The sequence below is a fragment of the Genypterus blacodes genome, unplaced genomic scaffold (genome assembly GCF_046128005.1).
Source record: "Genypterus blacodes isolate CSIRO-AG114 ecotype Tasmania unplaced genomic scaffold, CSIRO-AGI_Gbla_v1 ptg000139l_1, whole genome shotgun sequence".
NCBI classification, from domain to species: Eukaryota; Metazoa; Chordata; class Actinopteri; order Ophidiiformes; family Ophidiidae; genus Genypterus; species Genypterus blacodes.
In genome coordinates this window covers 1,539,030-1,564,054 of record NW_027466941.1, presented here as the reverse complement: position 1 = coordinate 1,564,054, position 25,025 = coordinate 1,539,030, and the positions used below count along the sequence as shown (strand labels likewise).

The 25,025-nt window shown below is 45.5% G+C and overlaps 2 protein-coding genes across 2 annotated transcripts in view; both read right to left on the bottom strand.

Annotated features, from left to right (window-relative positions):
- Positions 1 to 973: 973 nt before the first annotated feature.
- Positions 974 to 4,343, bottom strand: rack1 (receptor for activated C kinase 1). The gene is made up of 8 exons (XM_076164936.1): positions 4,126 to 4,343; positions 3,437 to 3,608; positions 2,592 to 2,739; positions 2,364 to 2,459; positions 2,126 to 2,236; positions 1,733 to 1,873; positions 1,357 to 1,467; positions 974 to 1,126 (listed from the first exon to the last, which is right to left on the bottom strand). Exons 1-8 carry the CDS (start codon positions 4,232 to 4,234, stop codon positions 1,061 to 1,063), a joined length of 954 nt encoding a protein of 317 aa, XP_076021051.1. The 5' UTR covers positions 4,235 to 4,343; the 3' UTR covers positions 974 to 1,060.
- Positions 4,344 to 5,759: 1,416 nt separating this feature from the next.
- The window catches only part of LOC143011779 (uncharacterized), a 104,556-nt gene continuing 85,290 nt past the window's right edge, over positions 5,760 to 25,025 (bottom strand). Inside the window, exons 7-30 of the mRNA XM_076164769.1 lie at positions 24,920 to 24,946; positions 22,892 to 22,918; positions 21,971 to 21,997; positions 18,450 to 18,506; positions 16,638 to 16,754; positions 14,533 to 14,559; positions 14,366 to 14,392; positions 14,162 to 14,215; positions 14,005 to 14,064; positions 13,872 to 13,916; positions 13,651 to 13,728; positions 11,643 to 11,687; positions 11,479 to 11,523; positions 11,269 to 11,349; positions 11,116 to 11,169; positions 10,941 to 11,006; positions 10,818 to 10,844; positions 10,670 to 10,729; positions 10,521 to 10,592; positions 10,397 to 10,423; positions 10,243 to 10,296; positions 9,962 to 10,048; positions 8,729 to 8,767; positions 5,760 to 8,010 (exon numbers count right to left, since the gene is read on the bottom strand). Coding sequence (XP_076020884.1) covers positions 7,960 to 8,010; positions 8,729 to 8,767; positions 9,962 to 10,048; positions 10,243 to 10,296; positions 10,397 to 10,423; positions 10,521 to 10,592; positions 10,670 to 10,729; positions 10,818 to 10,844; positions 10,941 to 11,006; positions 11,116 to 11,169; positions 11,269 to 11,349; positions 11,479 to 11,523; positions 11,643 to 11,687; positions 13,651 to 13,728; positions 13,872 to 13,916; positions 14,005 to 14,064; positions 14,162 to 14,215; positions 14,366 to 14,392; positions 14,533 to 14,559; positions 16,638 to 16,754; positions 18,450 to 18,506; positions 21,971 to 21,997; positions 22,892 to 22,918; positions 24,920 to 24,946 — 1,254 coding nt within the window. The 3' untranslated portion in view covers positions 5,760 to 7,959. The remainder of the gene's footprint in view (positions 8,011 to 8,728; positions 8,768 to 9,961; positions 10,049 to 10,242; positions 10,297 to 10,396; positions 10,424 to 10,520; positions 10,593 to 10,669; positions 10,730 to 10,817; positions 10,845 to 10,940; positions 11,007 to 11,115; positions 11,170 to 11,268; positions 11,350 to 11,478; positions 11,524 to 11,642; positions 11,688 to 13,650; positions 13,729 to 13,871; positions 13,917 to 14,004; positions 14,065 to 14,161; positions 14,216 to 14,365; positions 14,393 to 14,532; positions 14,560 to 16,637; positions 16,755 to 18,449; positions 18,507 to 21,970; positions 21,998 to 22,891; positions 22,919 to 24,919; positions 24,947 to 25,025) is intronic.

Here is a 25,025-nt window from a genome sequence, read left to right as displayed (position 1 = left end):
TCTCCTCGGTGTAGATGTTAGCGCTGGTGCCAATTCAAACGCTGATATGTTCGGGGTTGTATAGCGTCAGAAAGCTATGTTTAATACAAGAGCTACCTATGACGTCATATAGCGATATCAAATACGAGAGCTACCAACACTTGAACCAAGCGCGCAGACAAGTGAGAAACGCGTATAATCACACGCACAGAAAAGAGATCGGACCCTCGTTTCAATCAAACATCAGACGGTAGATTGTTCGGTAATGGATTCAGTCAGCAATTCACAACTTGGTAAGAATCCAATTGCCGCGAGTACCTCTCAAAAAAATAATGGCAACGCGTTGTTTACTGTTGCTAAGATACCCACACACCTGCCTACGGTAACACAAAAAGGACAATAAATAGCGGACAAACTGCACTGTGATCCTTTTACACACAACGGATATCGGAAAAAGCGCCATTCCGGTTGTTTCGATACATTTTAAGCATTCAACATCTAAATGTGAAACACCAAGATATTTACTTTACCAGTGGAGTAGAGGTCTCATCTTGCCTCCCTCACTCAGAATTCCAGAATCACCATTCATACCGTTATTCCAAATACAAGTCAATGCTATTTTCATTTCATGACTATTACAACCATCATTAGGTTTCTGATTTGTGTAATTGTAAATGTTGTCACAAAACATGCTTATATACAACTGTTGCTTTAAACAAATATCCATCCCTCCTTTCTAGAGAAAGTCTCTTCATTGAAAGCGACCAAACAGTATCCATAAAAAGCCATGTTTCATGAGTAATACCTCTGGTGAAAGAATTGATGTATTCGTAAGTAACTTTCATAATTGTATAATTGTCCATTAAAGATTGATTCTATATTTCTTTCGACTAAAACCAGATGTACAAGTGCAGAGTTGGTGCAGAGTTGTCAAATCGAACTGACTGAGTTTCAGAAATCTGTGTGCAGTGTTGCAAAACCTGAGCAAAGCTTCTATCCTTCGACAGTGTTCAAACCAAAGTGGCACACGGATGCTTTTTTAAAGTGTCTTTTATTCAAAGTCAGATCAGAGAAAACTTCTTTATCGAGTTCCGATGGTGACCTGCCACACTCTGATCAAGTTGTCGGTGTAGCCAGCAAACAGAGTCTGTGAAGAAATACAGAGTCAAATTAGAATAGATCAGCTCATTCCTTTCCATTAGTAAACCTGCTTAATAGCTCTTCAGTAAATAAATAAGCATTTATTTCCCCTCATATTTGCAGGACTATCACCAGTGGACATCAGAATTTTATGTGAATGGGTATAATCACCGGGGAGTAAATACTTATAAGGCTCAATAAGTGCAATAGCTCAGGTGTGTGCTGAAGGTACTGTACCTGTCCATCAGCAGACCATGCCAGGCAAGTACACTGTGGTGGCTCGGCCTTGCTGTTTGTGCTGATCACTTCCTGTCTCAGCTCATCCACAATGATCTTGCCCTCCAGATCCTACATGAGGAGGAAAGGAGTGCAATGAGTAACTGTATAAAAGGTCAAGTAACAGTTGGACTGCAGAACGTTTGATCCATTCAAAATCATAGAAGATACATGGATAGATAGTCTGCTCAGAGCTCAGAAACAGCCTCTTTATCATCAAAGAAGTACAGTAGGCAAATAGTATATACATCACGGCTCTTCAAAACTCTACCATTAGTGTCACAGCACTTTCTTCTCTGTCAAAAAAGGGTCATGGAGGTATGTAAAGTTGTTTTACCCAAATCTTGATACTGGGGCCAGTTGCGGCACACAGCCAGTAACGGTTGGGGCTGAAGCAGAGGGCGTTGATGGTGTCTCCACTGTCCAGGGTGTAGAGGTGCTTGCCCTCATTCAGATCCCACAGCATGGCCTGGCCGTCCTACATGAGAGAAGAGGACTCCAGAATTATTTGTCAGACATGGTTAGGATATTTATATTATGCTCAACATATTAAACAACCAGTTCTACATCACTAACAGCCACTTTAAAGTGCAGGTTAAGCTCAGAAACAGCCTCTGTTATCATCACTTTGAGACAGTGCATATAGAAATCGATCATAGCTGAAGCCTGCACAATGGCCTTAATTTGACCTTTCAGCAGCATTACATTGACACACAAAACATCTACATACCCTTCCACCAGATGCGCACAGGGAGCCATCAGGAGAGACAGTCACTGTGTTCAGGAAGCCGGTGTGGCCAATGTGGTTGGTCTTCAGCTTGCAGTTGGCAAGATTCCACACCTAGAAGCACACAAGAGAAAAAGCTGAAATACATCCCCGGTACAAGGCTGTCATGGAATCAATGTGACCTCAAATAAAACAATCATCAAGCTCAGGTAATATGTGCTCTTTAAAAAAAACAACATACTTTGACCAGCTTGTCCCAGCCGCAGGAGACAATGATGGGGTTGCTGCTGTTTGGTGAGAAACGCACACAGGAGACCCACTCAGAATGGCTCTCATCCTGGAACACACGATCAAATGCAAATAAGTTTTATTACTGACCAGTGAATACATTTCTATAAGCAAGACCGTCTTAATATGTCTCGATTTCAATATGTCAGAAATAGGAGTCAAACTAACCCCCTCTGCATACCTGGATGGTGTACTTGCAGACTCCCAGAGTGTTCCACAGCTTGATGGTCTTGTCCCGGGAGGCAGACACAATCTGGCGGTTATCAGCGGAGAATGCCACGCTCAGGATATCCTTGGTGTGCCCAACAAACTGCCGGGTGGTGGAGCCACTGAGGGAACACAAGAAAAATGTCAGAAGAAAAACCTATGGCCAACAAGAGACAGACTGGGTATGGAGAAGATACAAGAAGTTGCACGATTGTCTATTTAGAGTCAGATTCACAGTGACTGATGCACCTTCAGACAAACTCAGTCATTGCATTTCACTCAGTTGTTGCTTATGTCACATATTGTTGTGCCAAGACATGTTGTGGTTACATTTGTAGCCCAATTGGAAAGCCAGCTCACTAAATGTGACTTGACCAAAAACTTAAGGGGCAGCTGGAGCTCAGTAAACCCGACACGCACAGGAATTGAGTGCCAACAAGAGGGATTGAGCCAGAGAGGAGCTCAGCCTGTGTCAATGTCACAAATAGGACAAGGGATTGACTTTCTAAATCATAACATTAAATTGATAGCTGAGTTCCCAACTAGTAAAAAGGTGAACAGGCTAAAGAGAGGACAGGGGGAATCAATTACCTTTTCCAGCTCTACTCTCCCTTTCAACATTCAATGAAACAAGGCAAAAGTGAGGAGTACAATATAGTCTTCAAACAAAGCATTTCCTTCTCAACCTCTCCTCAATGTTTTCTTTTGTCCCTATTCTCCAACTAAAACAACCATTTCCAGTATCTTTAGCAGCTGTCCACCTAGTGTCAGTGGGACATCTAATCAAACCCTGAGCCCCTTTCACTCCATCCCACTTACTTGGTGAGATCCCACAGGCGCAGGGTCCCATCCCAGGCACCAGACAGGGCAAACTGTCCATCCGAGGAGATGACCACATCACTCACAAAGTGAGAATGCCCCTTCAAGGCCCGCTGAGGGATACCATAGTTGGTCTCATCACGGGTCAGCTTCCACATGATAATCGTCCTGTCTGAAAGAGAAAAGAATCACAAACAGGCAGATTGTTACTGAAAGGTTACACTTCATTCAGTCATTAGCAGATATCCTGGACATTAGCCTACTATGAGAATGTGTGCATGCATTTGAAACGAAAGCTGTCAAGCATTGAGATCAAATGACTGGACTCGATGGTTGAACTAACCTGGATTCACATTTACCAGAGACATACATATGCCTTGGTGCATGTTGGTTCCATTCAGCCATATTATATTACACGTGTCACGGAGCAGCGTCAGTGTGTGTAGTAGCAGAATATAGACCGAGGCCGGCTAACCTGAGCTAACCTCGCTAGCAGGTTCTTCAGTTGTGACGGCTAAAACTTTACTTCAAAGCAAACTACGGTCAATAAGCACGCACGGTGGTTCGGTTCTCTCCCGCCTGTCGCGCACACCAGCGGGGCCGTTTATTACGAACAACCGACCACTTTATTGTCGGCGCTCAGAGCTAGCATTAGCCATGTTGGCGGAGCCGGCGGGGGGAAGCCTTACCGCGGGACGCAGACAGAATCATGTCGGGAAACTGCGGCGTGGTGGCGATTTGGGTGACCCATCCGTTGTGCCCCTTCAGGGTCCCCCTCACGGTCATCTGCTCGGTCATTTTGGCGAGGTTTGGCGCAGCCTTATTAAAGGATGGATGTAGATTTTTCAGAGGGCCAGGGTATCCTAGGTCCTCATCGCATCTGGGCACAGAGGAAAAGGAAGTACAGACCCGGATGCAAAAGCTAAGAAGAGGTTGAAGCGCTCGCGGTGCATTCTGGGAAATGTGGACCTCAGACCTGTACGGTGTCGCGAAACGAGCTCACCGTTTATAATGCGGATAATAAAGTACATTCGCTATTTGTTTTGCTGCGAAATATATATATTACACATTTATAGGGACTCCATATCGCAACGCCATTGTTAATAAGTAGTTTCGCGTTTCTTTACATGTCCTATAATGATGTTTAAAGGCTTAGGTGTGTTTTCCGTATTGGTAATGAAACTACAGATCACAATCTTTGTTCAATCTTTGTATGTAGGCTGCTTCTAAAAGCAAGAAACTCCCTATGCCATAAAATAAAGCACAACAATTGGAAATAAAAGGATAAATGAATGGATGACATCTGTGTGAGATGAACATTGATTTCCACCCACAATAGTCATCAGCATATTTAGAGGGTGATGTCATTACATATGGGATTGAGTACTGAACATGGCAGCACCTTTATTGATACATATTTACAATAGTGGTTGATGCACAGGTATATTGCAATTTATTTGTTTATTTGAAATGTGACAGTACCTTTGCAGTCGACAACTGTAACAGACACGCATCAGTTCAGTCACAACCAGTAAACCACAAATAGTACATCATTTGTTGGACATTTGTTTAAACACAGGATATAAATTTGCTATAAACAGTTTAAGCAGATGTGAACAGATCAAATGCAACCAGTTGTTTAGCCTGTTGTTCATTCTCGCTTTAGAAACAATGAGCTCACACACTATAACAATGGCGGACATATGCAAATGCTTTATCTGTATTAGTTTGATTATATTTTCCTAATCAGTAACACACTTTTGTGTTAGTCTATTTGTAAACACTATGAGGTTTGATTGTTTCACTGGCCTAAAGGAACTTTAAAAACAAATCTTTGCCAGCATCACTGAGCTGAATCTCTGAAGCCAATATCAACAAAGTGTGATTGAAAACAAATTTCCAGCTTTAATGTCCTGAAATAAAATATTTATTAATCAGAGATTTGCACTGGGATGTCAGAGATCAGCATCATCAACAGCGTAACAACCTGGAAATCATAACGAATCCTTGTATGTTTCAAAGGTCACGAGTCAAGCAGATGTGGGACCTAGTCACGTCTTGACTTGGGACTCGTTGCAATTACTTCTGGGGCTTTTATAAACAGGTCAGTATGTTCCTGTGTTTCCTCTCTAAAAAGTACAAAATGTAAGGATAAAATACAGCATGTGCTTATGTTTACTGAAGGACTACATAATGATCTGATATTGTAATTACTGAGATGTCATATTAACTGAATGAATTTCATGGACATTCAACTAAATGGACCAATGACAAAATGAACAGCCAGCCATAATACTGATAAAACAGAAGAGTTTATTTCAGTCTACAAGTGTATTTAATCAGATTTAACATTATACACATTAAAGAAGTAATTACAAAAATAGCTTAATTCTTTTACAACCAAATACACATCCAAAGAAACATTCTTGTTAAATCAAGCTAAACACTGTGATATTTGTTGTGCAGCAAAACGGTATTGGGATATTGCAGTATGTAAGCCTTAAAACTGAAACTGATGTCATCTGCAAAAGAAATAAACACATATAATAATGTGACAGATAACTATCAGCTCCCAATGAAACGGTGCTCAGAGCTCCAAACAATTCTAGAGTCGTCATTTCTTATTTAAGATTATTTATTTATTGATTATCAAAGCTTGTGTTTAAGTTAGTTAAGAGTTATGTTCACTTTGTAGGAAACATTTCCAGAAGACTTCCCTTCATAAAGGTGAGTTATGTTTTATGTAAGCAGCACTGATTTGTCATCGTTCACCTTAATAAAATAGATAATATCAATCTGATGATCGATCTATGACTGTAACAATATAAAATTAGCCTGTTTACATCAGTTAGTGGACACTTGACTTCACCAATGACATCATCACTATGAGAAATAAGATTATTAAATGTATTAAGAATTTACAAAGTAAGACAGATGCAAATGACATCCTCGTTGGATTTTTAAGATTATCTAAAGATTCAATTTTCATTGTTTTTCACATACATTACAATTTTTGTTCTCTTATTGTTGCTTGAGCATCGTTGGCCACCTAATTCATCTTCATTTCAGATGCCTAAACCCCAACTCAGAACAAACAAAATGATATTTCACACAAAGCTGATTGAATTGATGATGATTGAATGATAGATTTGGAAATGTTAAACAGCGTTAAGGTTCACATGGTTCCTTTCCTATATAGGTAAATAGAAAACATGATTCCACACAATTTTTGTCTTTAGTCAGAAACTTAAAAATTGATTGTGCTATATCAATACACCCAAATACAAAATGCTTTGTTCCTATCTTCCCCGTATCTGAGAAAATGTATATGTATGTGCGGTGTGTAGATATGTGTGTTTTTAAGTGTGCTATGTGCAGTACAGGTTCAAACAGTCAGGAAAAAAAGTGTTTAAAAGGATATAAGCACAAAGAAAGTATTCACACTGAGAAAAATGTATTAGAAAACCAAAACACAAGAATGAAAGATAGACAAGACTGAAATCTGATCTGATAACTGCAAAATAACTGACAATTAAGAACCATTGTGCCATGGTGGAAGGCTGAAAAAGACCCACCAAACAATAGTTTTGTACATATTTGTTACATATTTTATACTATGTGTGTTAGTCGTTGTCCCACAGACGGATATTAAAAATAATCAAGCAAGCAACACAAATTTAAGTCAGCAGCAAGAACTCATGTTATTTCGAGGAAAAACAGTCATTTATCAATTCTTCATTTGTGATTAAGAGAGAATGCATCAGTTGAAATGCATCCCTTACACTGCAACATATCAACAAATATTTTGCTTGGCAATCATTAATCAACACTGAAAACAATACTGCTGCACTGTGAATACTGTGTGTGGTTCCTTCAAATTCTGGCCTGAACATAATTCTCACCACTTATGCATTAAAAATCATGTCCCTGTTCAGGAATGCAAAATGTAACTGGACAAAAACAATAACAACAACAGATATTAAAACACAATAAAATTAAACACAACACACAAGTCATCACCTGCAGAAGTGTAAGCCAGAAAGAAAAGGTGGACTTACTGAGCTTTATGAGTGGCTTGTTCGAATGGAAAGACTATTAGAGTTTGATCATCGCAAATGAACGTGACTCTGCTGTAAGTTTGAGGTTTCAATGAGGGACCGCAACTTTTCCAGGCTGTCAGGATGCTAAACACTAGGCCTCGTTATGCTCATGCACTTAATTAACCTTTATAAAAAGCCATGAAAGAGATTACCATAGTATGCTCAATGAATCTGTGCAGTAAATCCTTCCCTATGTGCCAGTGACAAATAACTTTTACTGATCGTCATCATGCTCTCCCAACAGCCACCGGTGTGATTTCTCCTCAGGTGAATGTGGAAATGCAGTGTCCTCTGTCGCCCCCTCCTGGAGAGTCTCCATACTGGAGGAGCCGAGTGTTCAGTAAAACCCAGAGGCAATACAAAAGGCCAATCAGCCCCATGTGTCTGTCCACGTGTCCTTTGTCCACCAAGCCCCGTCTTCGTTCAGGGCTGAGAGAGACGCTTGCGCTTGAGCTTCAGCCTCGCCATCTCCTCCTTTCAGAGAACAGAGAGAGGAGAAGAGAGCACTGACCCACACTCCTCCATCTGTCTGTCCGTCCATCCATCCTGAGCGCACACACACAGACACTCCCGTGCAGCATTCAGGTTCTCAATCAGGCAGCAAGGCAGACCGTTAATAAGGCAGCAAGACAGTCGAGGCAGTCGTTCCTCTCTCCGACACTGTCCTTCAAGGTCTCACTGCCCGGTCAGTTTCTTCTCTTTAAAAGCATGGCGGTATTCGCAACAAAACTGGATCTTGAGAGTTTATGAGTTAAAAAACGGATAATACTGTCAAGAAAAGTCCAAATTCTCAATATATTATATAAAACGTTTTATAAAAAAGGGGGGAAAAGGCCGGGGAGTAGGTGTAGTATTCAGCTGCAATATATACCATATCAATATGTACAGATCCCATGCTGCTGGTTAGTCATCACTGCAAAGGAAGGATAGTAGAGACTGTGTGTTAGTGATGTCAGTCACAATCCAGACATAGACTCAATGTATTATAACACTCCAATATTCATGCTTTGCAATTACAAGCTGACACACTGCAATATATTTACAAAATGTCCCTGTATCAAATCAGAGTCGAGCCATGACTTTAGTGCTTTCAGTTAGACTCAATTACCACCATGTATCGATTAATTACAAATCACTTTATTAGTTAAACGAGCATTATGTGTCGGATCTCGAATGAACTGTAAAGGCTCACCTTGTGCCAGCAGCCTGGTATCGGCAGCCCGTCCTGCCCCTGCAAGGAGACAACAGCAGTTACCACACTAGAAAATGACCGGTTAGCCATGTTTGCAATAATGGTACTTCACATATATTGCTGGGTTCCAGTCAAAAGGGAACGACAGCAAACTTGTGCAAAAGCGCTTAGAAGTTGAGGAATTTTGGTATATTTTTGTATATCATTGCATTTTTTTGTTCATTGCCTCAACGTTTTGAGTTTGTATCTTCCAGACAACCAAACTGCATGGAAGTACACAATGTGCACACAAGCTGGGCTATTGTTCATTTGAAATTAAAATAGAATAATGACTAAACTAAATGAAATGTCTTACTGGAAGCAGTTGGTTGTCAGTTTTCCCCAAAGAAGAGAATTTCAACAAATTGTTTTGGTTTTCTGCATCTGGCACCACCAGGGGGCATTTCAAACACCACACATACCACAAGATTGAAAACCATCATCCATGTCGATATGAAACTATTTAAGGGACATTTGACATGTTTGTCTTTGTTGGTCGTACTTATTTAATTTCAGCATTTTTTATTTAGCTGTTGCCTACAGTTATGCAGTGACAAATTAAGAATGACTGAATCATAAATAACTTAAATAAAACTATGAGTCCAGGCCGTTCTAGTGATGCTTTTTTGAAGGGGCACAAAGGGAAATGTGTTATTTTGATAGTGTTACAGTGGTTACAGGGCCTGGAGTGTGAAATTTGACTGACATGTTTTTGTATACACACATTTCATGCGAGAGGCCTGCAAATGTGTGTTAACCCCAAGACATTGAGCTATAAATGAAGACTTGTGAAACGCAGAGCGAAGAGTAAAACACAGAGATAATATGAAAATAAGAGATTGTTAACAAGATATTAAGAAGTGAGGAGAGGAGGAAGAAAGCAGAGATACTGTACCACAGGACAGGGGGCCTCAGGGCCGGAAGGAGGGAGAAGAGGAGGCTGGGAGGGAGAGAGCTCTGCCCCCGCAGACTGAGCTCTGGTCTCATCACAACCCTGTGAGCGAGAGCCAGTCACACATTCACAGCTTTGAGGAAAGACTCAGAGGAAAGAGCTCAGTGGGAAGTGACAGGAACGGACAGCGAGTAAATACAGAACGACTGAACGTCCAAGTTGAGATGAAAGTGAAATGTAGTTAAGTAATGTGTGCATTGGTACAGTGTGTGTGTGTGTGTGTGTCTATGTAGCTGACATACCACAGGACAAGGCTGGTCCAGGCCTGGGGGACCCTGCTCTCCCTTCAGGCCCTTTAGACCTCGTTTCCCCACTGCTCCTCTGTCACCCTGGATGTGAGGACAACAGCCAGTTCATCATGACAGGTTCACTTTCACTGTGTTCATATTTGCTCAGACACAATCAACAGCTTCTTTGATCAGCTGTTTGCATGACCAGCACGTAAAACTGGTACATATAAATGCTGAATTTCTGTGTATTTTTAACAATAGAGTATTTCTGTATATTTGGGAATGTGGTGCACCTTATCTCCTCTGTCCCCTCTGTCTCCTTTCGATCCCATCAGACCTGGAAAACCCTGGAGACAGAAGAAGGAACAGGTGAATACACAGAAGACTGGATAAAGCCTGAGGAAATAAATCAAGAGGAGGATTTTAAATCCTCACTGAGAAACTCACATCGAGTCCGGGCTCCCCTGGTTTCCCCTGTGAACGTGAAAAATGTAAACACGTAAACAATCAACAATCAACAAACAATCCTCACATTAAAAGGGATGATTTAACGCAGTGATCAGCTGTTTACCTTTTCTCCCTTGGCGCCAGGAAGACCAACCAACCCCGTCAGCCCCGGTGAACCCTGAAGGCCGTCAAATCCCTGCAGGAGAGACTTTGTCATCTCTTTTCCACTCAAAACAACTGAAACAACTATACACTTGACACAAAGTCACCCACCTTGGTTCCAGGAGCTCCGCCGTCCCCCCTCTCTCCTTTCATCCCCAATCCAGGTTCACCCTAAAACAGAGCACAGTTACTTTCAGCACCGAGGCAAGTGCGTCATAACATCCAACACACAGTAGCAGTTATGGTTTCTGTGTTTTACCTTGGGGCCAGGCATCCCGTGATGTCCCTGAAAAAGCAGGACGGGCAGTGAGTGTGTGACAAAGGTGCAGCAGCAAAGAAACATCTGTGACTATAAAGGCTAAATCCTACAAAACGCACTCACCATGAATCCCTGGAGCCCTGGAGGTCCTGGTGGTCCAGGTGGGCCCGGCTGGGAAATCATCTGAACCTGGACACGGCACACAAAACAAGAGTCCAGCTTAAACTCTCTGCTCCGCGTCTCCAATCTTTCATGGACATTCACAGAATAGCGCTAAAAGAGATTGACCAGTACTGACCAGGTTGTCTTCTAGTCTGCAGTCGCCTTTTTCTCCCTTGTGTCCGTCCACACCCTGATGCACAAACAGCAACATCAATCTCTATCCACTTTAAAAGACATTTCACATTTGGTCCATCATAAAAAAAACATGCATTTAACATCTTTGACTTACAGAAGGACCCGAGAGACCCATCTCCCCCTTTTCCCCTCTCTCTCCTGATGGTCCCGTCTCTCCCGTTTCACCTTTGAATCCCTGGAGGCAAAGAAGGAGGCATCAGGTGTGTGAGTCAGTGCGTTATGAGCAGCACAGACAAGGAAACAAGTAAATGATAACACATGACAGGAGATACAGGCTGTTTGGGTCTGTCTGGCTATACAGTACCTGCTCTCCATCCACGCCTGCGGGTCCAGGCAGACCGAGCTCGCCCTGACAAAGACGGACAAGAGAGAAACTGGTAGTTAAGCACTGCACAACCTCAAATACTTTGGTTTCCTGACAAGGGAGTCTGCATCGGTATGGCAACAGGAAAGTTCAGAGCCCTTTACCTTTTCTCCTGGAGATCCCTTGGGTCCAGGTAGTCCAGGTGGGCCCTGCAGAAACAGCGATTAGACGTTGAGGCTGAGGCAAGAGATAAATACACCAAGATAACCTGGAAAAACGCGTCGGTGTGCAGGAAGTTGGTCCAGGTGTCAGTCTGGGGCCGCACGTAAACACGCCGTGTAACCGTGTGCAGTCAGCATGGATCTCGCTGATGCTCACGCTTGGTACTCGACAGATTTCACCACAAAGCCTGAGCCGGAGCCAAACGCAGAACAATGCTACAAGGACGCAGGATTTCACAACCCAGTCCTGACAGTAAACAAAGCTGATGACTTCTTTGTTCGCTCTGTGTGCTGATCATAACCCGACTCGCGCTCCACTGATGCAATTCCTCCTCAGAAGGAATGCAAAATTGCCCAAAATGTGGTTTACGCTACACAATACCCTTACATTAGATCCAAAACATTTTCCATACAGGCAATGGTTCTTCTTGGATGTGGGATGAGATTGTTGGGGAGTAAAAGGCAGAGATGTGAGTTTTGGCGACACTAACGACGGACGAGCGCGCACAGAGCTTCCATATGATGGATCCCTGTCCATTTGTTCAATCACGCAAGGTTGCTTGAGCAGTGACAGCGCCCTTAGATCCGCCTCTGTAATCTCTCCTACACATGTAGTTACTGCCCTGCCATCTTGAAGTCATAAAAGAAGGAAGTAACATCGCTTCCAAGACGTACACACGCCGATCTCGCTCCCTATCTCAACGGACATGTTTACAAACGTGAAGTGAAGGCCACTCGTGCATGTAATTGTATGAAAATCCATAAAATGAATCAATCATCACCTCCAAACTAACATGATGTCTCACACAAACAAATGAATAGATCACAGCCCGAGCAGGGTGGTCAACCAGCGGCGGCCCTTTCCTGCGGACAACAACTCCTGCCTGAAACCTCGCGTGTGATTCGCTGCCAACTGATCCAGATTGGCACCAGGCCTCTGATAAGATCTCCAGGTTCATGTTCTCACCGACTCCTTTGTAACTCAGTCACGCTGCTGTCTGTGGTGCTGCATGCAGGAGCCCGTGTCAGGACCCTGTGGATAGTGGGGTTTTAATCAAATACACACTCCACTGCAAAGATAGCCATCTGTTATTAGCATGTAGCACGGCACAAGGTGGAATCAAAGAGTCCTGTGTATGGAGAGGGAGTGGCGTGGACCTGAGACTGTGGTGTGTGTGTGTGTGTGTGTGTGTGTGTGAATCCCCTTCCATCCTCTCCTGTGCATCAGCTGAGTTGTGAGGTACACCACAGATACACAATAAGGGGCGGCTTCCACACAAACTAACACCATGCTGCCCAATAGCAAGTTAGATCTTAAAGCCACACATCCTGTGAGGCACATTGGAAACACACCATGAAAACACTCAAAACAATATGACAAATGCAGATGATTTTTCTGCACGATTAAGCGAGTCTCTTCAGGCGATGTGTTATCTGATCGTATAGTGCAGCTGGATTATATTGGCCGGGACTGTGTGCTTCCTCCTGACAGGAAGCGGGCACGTTAGTAAACTCCGGCCATTTTGTTAGGGAAGGACGGATGCTGTTTAGCTGTGACACCACCTGACTTGACACTGAATAGGCTCATCTACTGATACACACACACATTCTGAAACGTCTGCGTGCGCACACAAACACGGTCAGGAGTGACTGTCACAGCCTATGCAAACGTGAGTCTGTGTGAGTCTGTGCATTCCCTTTCACACCACCAAGACCATGCAGAGACATCAGCAGATTACCGAGACACTGATGGTGTTGATGGCCTGTCAAGAAAAACGGCAACATTTTCATTTCAGCTGTTTCAAGTCCATCAAATCCAGATGTGTTTCTCACCACACAGCTCGTGTTGGCACCAATAAGTTCTGCCTGATTCCTGACTGGATGTCCATTAGCACTTTGCAGATGCCAGAGTGGATACACACTACACAGCTGCACTTAAGGTCGCACTCACCTGGAAAGCGTCGAGAAGCTTCCCGTTGAAATCGATGATGTCTGAGGCGCCCGCAGAGCCTTTCTCACCAGGATAACCCTGAGGGAGAGAGAGGGGGAATCACAATACAAAGGGTTCAATATGATAACGCACTGATAATGATATTATTTTACTATTAATAAAACATAAACAAGTGTATTTTGGTGTCTGAAGCAGGGTGATATTAATGGAAGGAAACGTACCACAGATCCTTGTGGTCCTTGCTCTCCTTCCTCTCCCTTGTCTCCCTGCATTACAGTCATGGTCCATTAATGCAACACTCCTCAATCATGTATGACAAGTCACATAGAAAGTTGGTTTCAGCCTGGCGCCTACCTTTAGCCCTGGGATTCCATCCATGCCTCGTTCTCCCTTCTCCCCTGTGCCTGCCTCACCCTGTTACACACACACACACATTGAACACGGTGAGGTTGAGCCAGTGTATGAAACAGCAGATCTCTTGGGACGACTCATGAGAGAAATGGATCCGTACCTTCGTCCCCGGAGGACCCTGTGGCCCTGGATAGCCGGTCTCGCCGTCTTCTCCCTGTCAGATCACAACAGTCAATTAAATACAAAACCTGGAACTTAACGCGCCACATGAGACGGCTTGTAGTGCAAGCTGGGACACGTGTACGAGGAAGAGGAGGATTAAAGGGGATAAACTGATATGGTCAGTAGTGGTGGAGGATCTTACCGGTTTTCCAGGTGCGCCTGGCGGCCCCTGGAGGCACAAATATAATTGGTTATCATACTTATATAAACAAATACAAATCATGATCAATAATTTGTGCAGACACTTCATGAACAACAATGACATTGCTGGAGGTGTAAACTTAAGATCTACGTTTGAGCTCCTCTCACCTCAATGCCATCACGACCTGGGAAACCCTGAGGAGGACAACAAGAGGTAAGAGTCACTCATCAGCCTTCCAACATCAGATAAAGAACCATGACAAGTTTGGCCACTAGATGTCAGTGTTCAACAAGGCAAAGCCAGAGCATGGCTACAGGCGATCACTCACACAAGTACAGATGCAACAGACAATTCAGATGAAGGAGATATGGACATGGAGCTCTGGTGAGGACTCACACTTTGCCGAGATTCTTTGCACGAGGTGTAACAGGCAGCGGTTTGGCATCAATACTACTCTGGGAGTGTGTGTGTGTGTGCGTGTGTGTGTGAAGGAGTGAATGAGACAGACAGCAGCGATCCACTGAAAGAATATTCCATGTCCACTCTCTGGCAATCTCTCCATCGGCGATTATTTTAAGTTAACAGATGTAATGAGTGTATGCGTGTGTGTGTGCGCGTGTGTGCGAGCCAAGTGGACGTGTGGTTGGAGCGGCAAAACATCTGCTGTGAAGTCATCCATAACAAAGAAAGCTACACTCAGATCTTGTGTAAGAAATCCCCCTTGTTCTCTCTCTCTCTCTCTCTCTCTCTCTCTCTCTCTCTTTCTCTCTCTCTCACACACAGGCTGATGCATCTCGCTTGTGTTTACTCCTTGGCTCAAGTGGGCACTAATACAACGTAACAATGTCATGCAATAAAAAGTGAGGTTATTAGCCCGATGTTCTCTCCTCAGAGCAGTTACAAGCAGAAGCCGCTGAGATGTTTCCCATCTGGGTTTCCTCCTCCTGCTCTCTGCCAGCACACACTAACTGTCACCCTCGTCTCCTCCGCTATTATGTGGTCCTCTTTCAATTCCACCTTAAGTCACTCCAGCAGAGCTTTCGCCGCATTTCTCACCCGTCTCACCTCCTCCTATATATTTTGATCTTTTCACCCCACAGCGGTCTGAGACGGATCTTTGATGCGGATAGAAGCTCGGCGTGGCAGAAAGACGACGACGACAACGACGACAATGGGTTCAGATATCAGCCATGTTGTTCATTACCAGCTAGACTCTCTCTTTCTTTGACTCCCGCAAACATATGAACAACGAGTGTCTGAGGACACTGGAGCCAGACCTCTGTCCTCCTCTCTCTCTCTCTCTCTCTCTCTCTCTCTCTTTCTCAGACATCTGCCTACAACATGGAGCTGCTTTTAGTGCCGCACTGTTTTTGTTTTGTTGTTTTAGGTTCTTCAACCTCTTTAATCAGCTCGGAGAGTATGTTTGAAATTGTCTAGGTTAAAGGACGGGCCCCTGTTCTTCAAACCCGTCTGTTTTCCTCTTCCTGTGGCATGTGCTGGCTGGTGCTTTTGCCAGCGCCGCATAAGGCCTCGTCTTTCTGAAAGCAACAGTTTCACATGAATCACTTTGCTGTTGTGTGCCAGCTGAGGGTAAACGCGGCTCTCATTCAGCTCTTCACATGGATAAACACAAATTACCTTCTGACCCCCTGCTCGTGCTCCCATCCTATAAGCAGCATTTTTGACTGTCACTGCATACGAACTAAACACTGAGAAGGACAAAGCTAATCTGGAGAAACACAAGCTGCCTAAGGCGAGGAGCGCCATTGTTTGGTGAGGTCGGCAAACTGCCCATGAACTCACCGCAGTGCCATATCTGTTTCAGGGGCACACAGCGACAGAGGGTGGGAGAAGGGGGGCGTGTCGGAGAGCTTTGTGGCCACTGCCTTACACGAAACAGATGAGGCTGAGAGCAGAGCTGCTATTCTGGGAGCTTTTAGGTAAGCCACAGCTCATTGTCAAACCCGGAAGAATGAGACTATTGGTTGAATGCAATTTACTGTGCAGAACCCTTTTTCCCCCTTAATGCATGTGTGTGTGCGCATACACACGCAGAGTAAACACATATAACCGATACACAATTGTCAATATGTGTGGTTGACCCTACGCTAAGAGGTCAACGCAATTGAGGTGACGGCCGCCGCTGAGGACTGAGGCTTTTCGGTCGCTCGCATTCTTTGTGGTGGAAACTCAGTTAGTGGGGGGACGACTGTTCAGAAAGTGTATGCGTGGATGTGTACATGTGTGTCATTTGGCACGTTGGCACACTTACCGGTTCCCCAGCAGGGCCGCGGGGCCCATCCTTGCCGGTGTTCCCTGGGGGGCCTCTGGGACCAGGGGTGCCTGGGGGGCCAGGAGGGCCTGGGGGTCCAGCCTGACCCTGATCTCCCTGAAAAAGGAACAAGAGAGGAAAAACAAAAGCGTTCTTTGTTGTACCGGCTTTATAAAGATCTCTCGGAATTCTACACACGTCCTCGCGTTTGCTGCATCTTCCAAGTGTAATCCATCCTCCAAGTTTGACCCGTCGACTCCTTCCCTCATATGTTCAGGCAGAAGTACTATTTTGGCTCTGGTGCGATTCTTTGGTCACGACTCAAATCGTGTTGTTTGGGGGAACACATGCAATTCAATTCAATTTGGAGCAGCACACTCCCGGCGGAGCGCATTCTCACGACATGGAAGGAGTTCATGGATCAAACTTGGGATGGATGACGCTGGTAAATAAGAGTATACGTGTGTAAAGTCGCTTAAACAGAAAGCAGCCTGCAGTGATCTGAGTCAGATTAATGTGAAGTAACACACTGAACACACGCTGACAAATGCTCCCTCACAAGTGACAAACTGTTAATTAAGAACACTTGAACACTTTCCTCTGTGGAGTGAAGTGCTTGTATTCCGTTTGGGATTCTTCAGCCAAAAACTGAACTGTCAGCACGTATGAACGGATCTATCATCACTGGAGTTGCATTGGAGCCCAGAACATTCTGTATCTCTTTCCCCCGGCTTGTCTTCAGCTACTTAAGATGATTTCTATCCCACTGTGTCCTCATAAGTGAAACCATTAATACCTAAAATATTTTCGCCGCCGCAAAAGTGGATGAAGGGCCAGTGTTGCCTGTAGTGACGCGCTGACACTTCATCTGCACTCTCATCTCCTCAGATATGTGCTGCATTATGGTCTGCTGTGTTGTGGCAAGCTGCTACACAACGATATTAACAAAGCCTTCAGATAGGAGAGGCGAAAGGTTTTGATTCACCCAGACAATTATTAGGGCTATTAAGCACAGAATTGAGCTAAAGCCTCTCCAACAAAGCTGTTCTGTTCTTCTTCTAATGGGAAGCACACATTTCTTCAGTCTCTCTCAACATGCGTGTGGTGTGTGTCCTTCAAGATGTTCCCCTAGTTTTTTTCATACTGCTGAACTTTGATATAAACAATTTAAATTTCATCAATCCATTTAATAAAATTAAACCAGCCGGCACACACAATGGGAGAGATGATCAAACGTGAAATGATGAAAGTAGCGTGACTGGGAAAAGGTGGAAAAAAAAGAAGAACAAAGAGGAAACGGGGAAAAGGGGAAAACACAAGTGAGTGCAAATGGACGGAGTGGATCAGTGCGAGGGTTAAAGTGGTGAGAGAGCGCACACACACATGCCTGGGTGTGTGTTATCTACCTTCAGAAAGCGTCTCTGAAAGCTGTTGGACTGGTCACCAGAGATAAAGCCGTGGTCATAGCGGGGAAAGACCATCTGAGGCGGCAGCGAGGACCAAAGGAAGACAGACAGGAAAGAAGGACAGGGCAGGAAAAGAGGAAAAGAAATGAATAAAGGCCATCCAGAGCTACAGTGTTGACTAAGAGAGTCCAGATGAGGGGACACAGATAACGGGAACGCTGCAGGAAGAGAAATAACAGATGAGAGTTTGGCAAAAGATCAGTGATCGGTTTTGGTTGGCACAGCCGCAGGGACAGAGACGGAGACAGGGACAGAGACAGAGGTAGAGGCAGAGCAACAGCCTGACAGGAAGTGGCGGCTGCTGGGAGGCGTAGAGGTACGGTACGGTACGCAGGGAGGGACAAACCTTCACGAGAATCTGATTACTGTGCAGACCTGCGAATGTGCCGTAGTTGGGAGGACCCTGAGGAGAGGACGGGAACACACACACACACTGAGTCATTGTAGCAGATAGAACCATCTTAGGTGCACTTCAGGTTATCACAGGTCGTTAATTGCACGTGTTGAGCTTCTTCCCCTTTGCGACCAAAACAAACACGAGGTCGGCTCTGCTTTTTCCAGCCGACAGACGCTCGCTGTGTTGGTTGTCTGTCAAGCTGAAAGGCATAGAGTTTGCACCAGAACAGCTCCTCTGGGTGATTTCCCTCCACAAACACATGGGAGGGAGGGAGAGAGGGAAGGAGGGAAAGAGAGGATCTGAGGAGGGTGGGAGGAAGAATGGTGAGGGGGGTACAGAGAGTAAAGAGAGAAAGAGAGAGAGAGATGTCTGCTCATGAGGTTTCCGTTAACAGGCTGTGGCGAGTGTGGATAGCTGAGGCTTTTGACGCCACACACCCCTCTTCCTCCTCCTCCTCCTCTCTTTGCCTATATCTTCCACCCTCCCCACTGTCACATTCACTCATTCACGCCGTCCCCACCGCGGAGACCACAGATGCTCCTTTAAGCGTATCGCAGGAGAAAGAACAGGCCGTTTTCAGAGCGGTCCTCGCCTGTCCCTCCTTCTCATCAGACCTTCAGGCTGACGCTAAGACAAGCAGCCATTCAGCCTGGGAGCCCCGGCTAACCACGGCCCCGGCTTTGTACCGGCGCTAGGGGAGGCAAAATGAGACATTGCCTGGGGATGAAACTCAAATAATGACTCGTCTTTCAACAAAGCCACCATGTGAACCTAAACACACAGTGAGAATCTCTGTTTGGGATTTATCGTATGGATTAGGGTTAAAAAAATGCTACTTTATGTCTCTGGGTGGCAAACTGGTGCTTTTATAATGGTCGATGGTGTTTTAATGCCCGTGATATCCTGTGTTTGCAGCTCTACGAGTAAGGATGATGGATTGAAAGGAAGTCGCAGGATTGAAAGGAAGTCGATGCAGACTCGCCACTACTTCCTGTTTTCAAGTGCATCTTGTCGTTTCAACGCAAACGTGCTGGGAGGCAAAAACAGGCTGCGACTTTGGCAACCAGCGTACGACGAAGCTGACTGCCAGCCTCTCTCTGCACCGCCTCCATCTGTGCAGCCTCGGCGGACATGCTGAGCTTTGATTCACGGCAGCTAAAATCGCGACCCTGCAATTAAAATATCACATCACCTATTTTAAACATTGAAAAGGCCGACGGTCCCTTTTCATTCGCTGACCTATATCAACATGCACCGCAGGACCAAACCTCATTCACAGCTACAGCAGGTTTAGCAGCGGGGGGGTTTGTTTCTGCGCGATGACTCTGAGGTTTCTCAGCTGCAGACTTATCCAAGCACATCAAAGCGCCAGGCTCTCTCTCCAAGCACAACATTTACCATTTGGAAAGAAATATCTCATGCAGAATGCCAAAAAGATTTAATTTGCGCACAAACTATTACCTCAAAATCTAAAAGGATCGGCTGGGAAACCAAACGGCATATGGTTTGATAGAAATCAGGAATGCCTGTAATGTTTCTAAACCGCATCATAAATATTGTTCTGCTGAGAAGTTCTGTCACATTTACACTCCATTTATGCTCCGATACAAAGAAACAAAGGCCCATTGCGGGGTCATTCCAATACGCTTACACACCATCTTACAACAATACTGTTCCTCTCCAACTGGGAGACTAGGAGACGGATGGCTGCACCTTCATCTATCTGTAATTATCATCACAAATCTGGTCATTTGGCAGATGTGTGCGCCGTTAATTATGATTTAAGAGAAACTAGGGCAGCGAGTGGCCAAACCTGTTAAATTGTCATAAATTGTAAGTTTAAGTCGAAATAACAAAGATTAAGGAGTGATCACCTTATTTAAAAGTGAAAACATGAGACTTTCATTATATTTTATGGTGTTTCAAATTGATTATTATGGATCTAGATACTTGGGATTATGAATTTGTTGAATTTCTGGTGTTAGATACATGAAAGTGCTGGATTTCTAAACAAATTAGAAAGCATTCCGGGCAGATTTAGGTTTGTCCCGCTCTGCTCGGTTCAGGTCAGTTTGCAAAATTCACGGAACATCAATCCCGAGAAAATGTGCACCAGGTTATGCTGAATAAATTTGTGGGATTCAGTTTTGAAAGGCATAGAATTAGGAGCTTCAGATATAGCGCCTCTGTGTGGTGAACTAGTATTAGGGGGATAATGATAATGTGCAAAGTTTCACCAATAGGCCAAACCTCAGGAAAAACAACAGGGGGTTTAGGTTAAATTCCTCCTAATGCACGGATCTCCTCGGCAGTGTGATCGGGAGCTGAGGTTTAGACGCTGGATGTAATAGAAATGGACAAACACTCCAAACCAATGAGCCGTGGAATCTTCACCATCCGCCGTGTAAAGCACAGGGCCCTGACTCTCAAACCACACTGGAAGTAAAGCAGGAGATAATTACACAGATCTGAGAGGGTGGAATCGTATCGTATGCAAAGACAACACTGACAACATGGAGCAGATGCAGCTGGACGTTCCCCTGTGATGTACAAAGGCCTTATTTTGGTTGAGACGAGACGGCAGTTTTGGCGTTCTGCCCCCCCCCCCCCCCCCCCCCCAACCGTTGGGTTTTTAATGCTGAGTTTGAAGTTTTTCCATCGTACTTTAATATCGCCGTGTCTCATCTTTGGCATTGGAGATGTGGGGAACTCAAACCTCATCACAGGAACCGGGGGCCGTGTTTGACGCTCGGTGCAGTTGCCGTGGCAGCCGCGTAGTGAAAACACACACAAACACGCGGCGCCTTTTGAAGGGTTTGCGCGGACAGACCGATGAAGTCGAGACGAGTGAGCGGCGTCTCTTCACAACTTTGACTGCTAATTGCACATGAGTGACAACAAAGGCATCATAACGCCTGATGACAGTTTGTTTATTGCTTAACTTTCATTTCCAATTAGTGAGTGTTTGATTTCTCCCTGCAGTCCAAAGACATTGCAAGTGCTGAAAAGTCAAAACCGTCAATGGTTTGAACAGAAAGCTAGTTTTGTGTTTGATTTCCACTGTGTTTCTATTAGTTTCAGTGATCCAGAACATGTATGTGGGTGGATGTGAGCTTTGTGTTTGAAAACAGAAAGTGCAACAAGTATTTCCTTCATATCTTTGAGGGAATTTACTCCTGGAACCGACTGAAAGAAAATGTGGTTTAAGGGACTGAAAAGTCAAACGAGGCACAGAAACGGACAAGAAAAGACAAAGAAGACAAAGAAAGATATGAGCAGAATGAAAACAGAGGAGCAGCGGTTCAGACTGAAGCTCACTGATGAACTCCCTGGATCTGATGGGGGGGAAAAAACACTGAGTATTTCTGCTGAGTCAGCGCCGGTGAAACAGTGGAACCTTCTGAAAAGCACACGGCCGACAAAAACAAGCACATCTACCTTCTCAGGCACAGACAGAAATCTGGACTCACCCTGGGCCCGATGTCTCCTCGGTCACCCTGGAGAAAAACAGGAAAAATAACAATTGTCAGCTGTTATTACGGCTGCAGACGCTCACGGGGCCAAGAGAACGCCGCTACAGACGGGCCTCTGTGACAGACAGGCCTGAAAACTGATCCTGGTGTACAGGAAGGCGGCAACGCAAGAAGGTCAACTGTCCCCAAACCGCCTCAGGATGTCAACATTGACTGTGTGAATCACTCAACAGGCCGCAACTGGAATCATCTAAGCAAGACTGGCGAGCGCGTGTGTGCTGAGGGTTGTTGGTTCTCTGATGAGGATTCGGAGTGATTACACCACCGGAGCCAACTTTCCAAAAACCTCAGCACCAACCCGCCGTTCCCAATTCCCTTTTTCAACAAGATCCGGACTCTTGACAGATGCTTGTTTACTGCAGTTGTGTTGTCGTTGCGGTCCTGCTTATCAGGATCGTTCTCGCTCGAGTGCTAAAGCCTGTACGTACACGCCCCCACACACAAACACACACACCGGCTCCCCATCAATCTGTACGCCAATGACCACACACACACACACGCGCGCACGCTGTCCTGTACGCCGACGCGCGCCAGCTTTGCCTTTTTTCCCCGGGTCGCTGACATCTTAGGCTGGGCAGAGGTTCAGAGGGGGAGAACATCTGGCTATCATCGAGCCCTGCGGAGGGCCTGTAAACCTATTTAGTGCCTTGACGTGAGAACGTGCAGAGACATATGAGCTCCTACATAACTACATGTAATCTATGGCTCATTTGATGGGAGCACCGTGCAAATGCGAATGCGGGAGGCCGACGGAGGGAACACCTGTGGGGCTGAGCGTCTGTATTTAAGTGAGAAATACTTCCATGCGGTGCTTTCGCTTGTCAAAAGAGGGTGATTGAATTCTGAATTGAAGCATACCTTTTCTCCCTGGGGCCCCGCTGGTCCCTGTAGGAGCGAGAACATAATAGCAGACAGTTGTTTCAGAGATTAATCAGGTATCAAATGAGCAACATACTTTGTGTCATAATATAATAAAACACACATCTTCAGATACGGAGCGTTCCATCAAATGACACCAGCTCTGCTGTAAATCTGCGCTCGCTCAGCAAGAATCTCCTTTTAAGATTTCGCTCTCTGTGAGATATAAACTCTTGCTGAGAGATAAAGCTTAAAGCGAAATGCGCTCCTTTGTTCCTCTGTCTGTCTTCTTCTCACGGGGGGATTCAAACGTTACGGCGGGTCGGGGGGGAAGCAGGAGGAAGAGGAGGAGGAGGAGGGAGACTATCAGCGAGAACCGCTAACAAGAAACATGGGGTTTGTGCACGCAGACATTCTGACACACAGCGAGCAGTTGGTTTGGTTTGGTTTGGTTTGACGTCGCCTTATGAACACCAGAGCAGCAGATGAGCGAGTGCCTGCATGGATGGCTGGGCCCTCATCCCTCTATCTGTCCCTCTATCTGTCCGTCTGTCCACTACTAACAAGTGGCACAGGGGCCCTCAACATGGCCACAAACCACAGACTGGCTCCAGGCGAGAGAGAGAGAGAGAGAGAGAGAGAGACTTTTCCCTCAGATTAACTACATTTGGCAGGATTTTACCCCTCACAGTCAAACCTGTCTCCCCTGTCTCTCTCTCTCTTTTTCCCTCTGAACCGCTCATTCTTCCACCTCCTTCTGCATTTCACACACTTTCCCTCCGTCTCCGAGCGATTCGTTCCCTCTTTCCTCGCTGCGTCTCCCCTGCCTGGCGCACGTTCGGGTCTCTAATTGTGTTCAGGAGCACGAGAGCGCCGAGGAGGCAGAGGCGGTGTGTTAACGTGACTGACCGCATGATGACAAGCTGCAGCTTATCTCTCCTGCACTCGTCTCTGACTTCAGTCCAAGGAGACGGGAGGAGGAAGAGGAGGAGGGTTTGAGTTAGGGCTACACACTCTGGGCTGGATGGGTGTGATCCAAGGAAGAATCAATGACATTCTGGCACCATTCGACCTGTAATTTCCCCTTTAACCACTTTTATATCGACAAATTTAATCCTGCATCAATAAATATAACTTTCATTCCTATTTGCTGCCTTCCCTCTAACCTTCCTGCTCCTGTTATCCCCGTTTCCCCTCTCTCCCCTCCCTCCCTCCCTTCCCCTCCCCCTCCCCCGTGTCACACCTGGCAGGGTTTTACGGCCCGAGCTCGGGCGTTGGGGAGAGTCCTTTCAGAGGACGAGCCCAGCTTGAGATCCTCTTTAAGCAGGAAAAAACAGCTTAATGGTGTTTGGCGGAGGCGCTACCCAAACAGCCATCACGATGCCGCGAGTGGTTTACGTCTGCGAGGATGAATGGTCCCTCTCTCAGTGGGAAAAGCCAACTAAAGCAAAGGGCGGAGGGCACTGTAATCACTTTTTAAAGAGCCTCTGCTGAAGGTTATAAACTTCCCCCTCTCTCTCTCTCTCTCTCTTTTCTCACTGCTGTGTAATCCCTTCTCCTCACTTCACCCGCTTCTATCGCCTCTTCCTTCTTCATTTCTCCACGCTTGGGTGTGCGCCGGGCGGAGTGGGGCTCAGGGGAACCCGGGTGATAGATAGATGGGGCCCGAGAGACGAGGCGTGATGCGGATTCTCGGCGCTCCGTCCTCAACCTCTGTCGAGCCCTTGGAACGACTTAAAACGGTGGAACAGGAAGCAAGATGGCTACCGTTGACTTCTTTCTCGCTGGGCCGTTCCCTCGGGAGCGCTTTAAGTGATTGATGAGGTATAGCGAACCGTCACCTGTCTCACAGACGGAGCGCCCACCTGGGGTTCACAGTTAAAGATGCTTTAAGTTTGCGCCCCCTTCCTGTCTAATTTATATGTTAAGATCAAAATCAAGACGACAGGTGTGTGTGTGTGTGTGTGTGTGTGTGTGTGTGTGTGCGCGCGTGTGTGTGCGTGTGTGTGTGTGTGTGTGCTGGTGTACCTGGCTTCCCTTTGGACCCGGTAATCCCTGAGAAGAGAGAGAGAGACATGATGGAAGGTTAAACTTTGAGTCAGTGGCTTCAAACGCCTCTCACACATGCGATTAT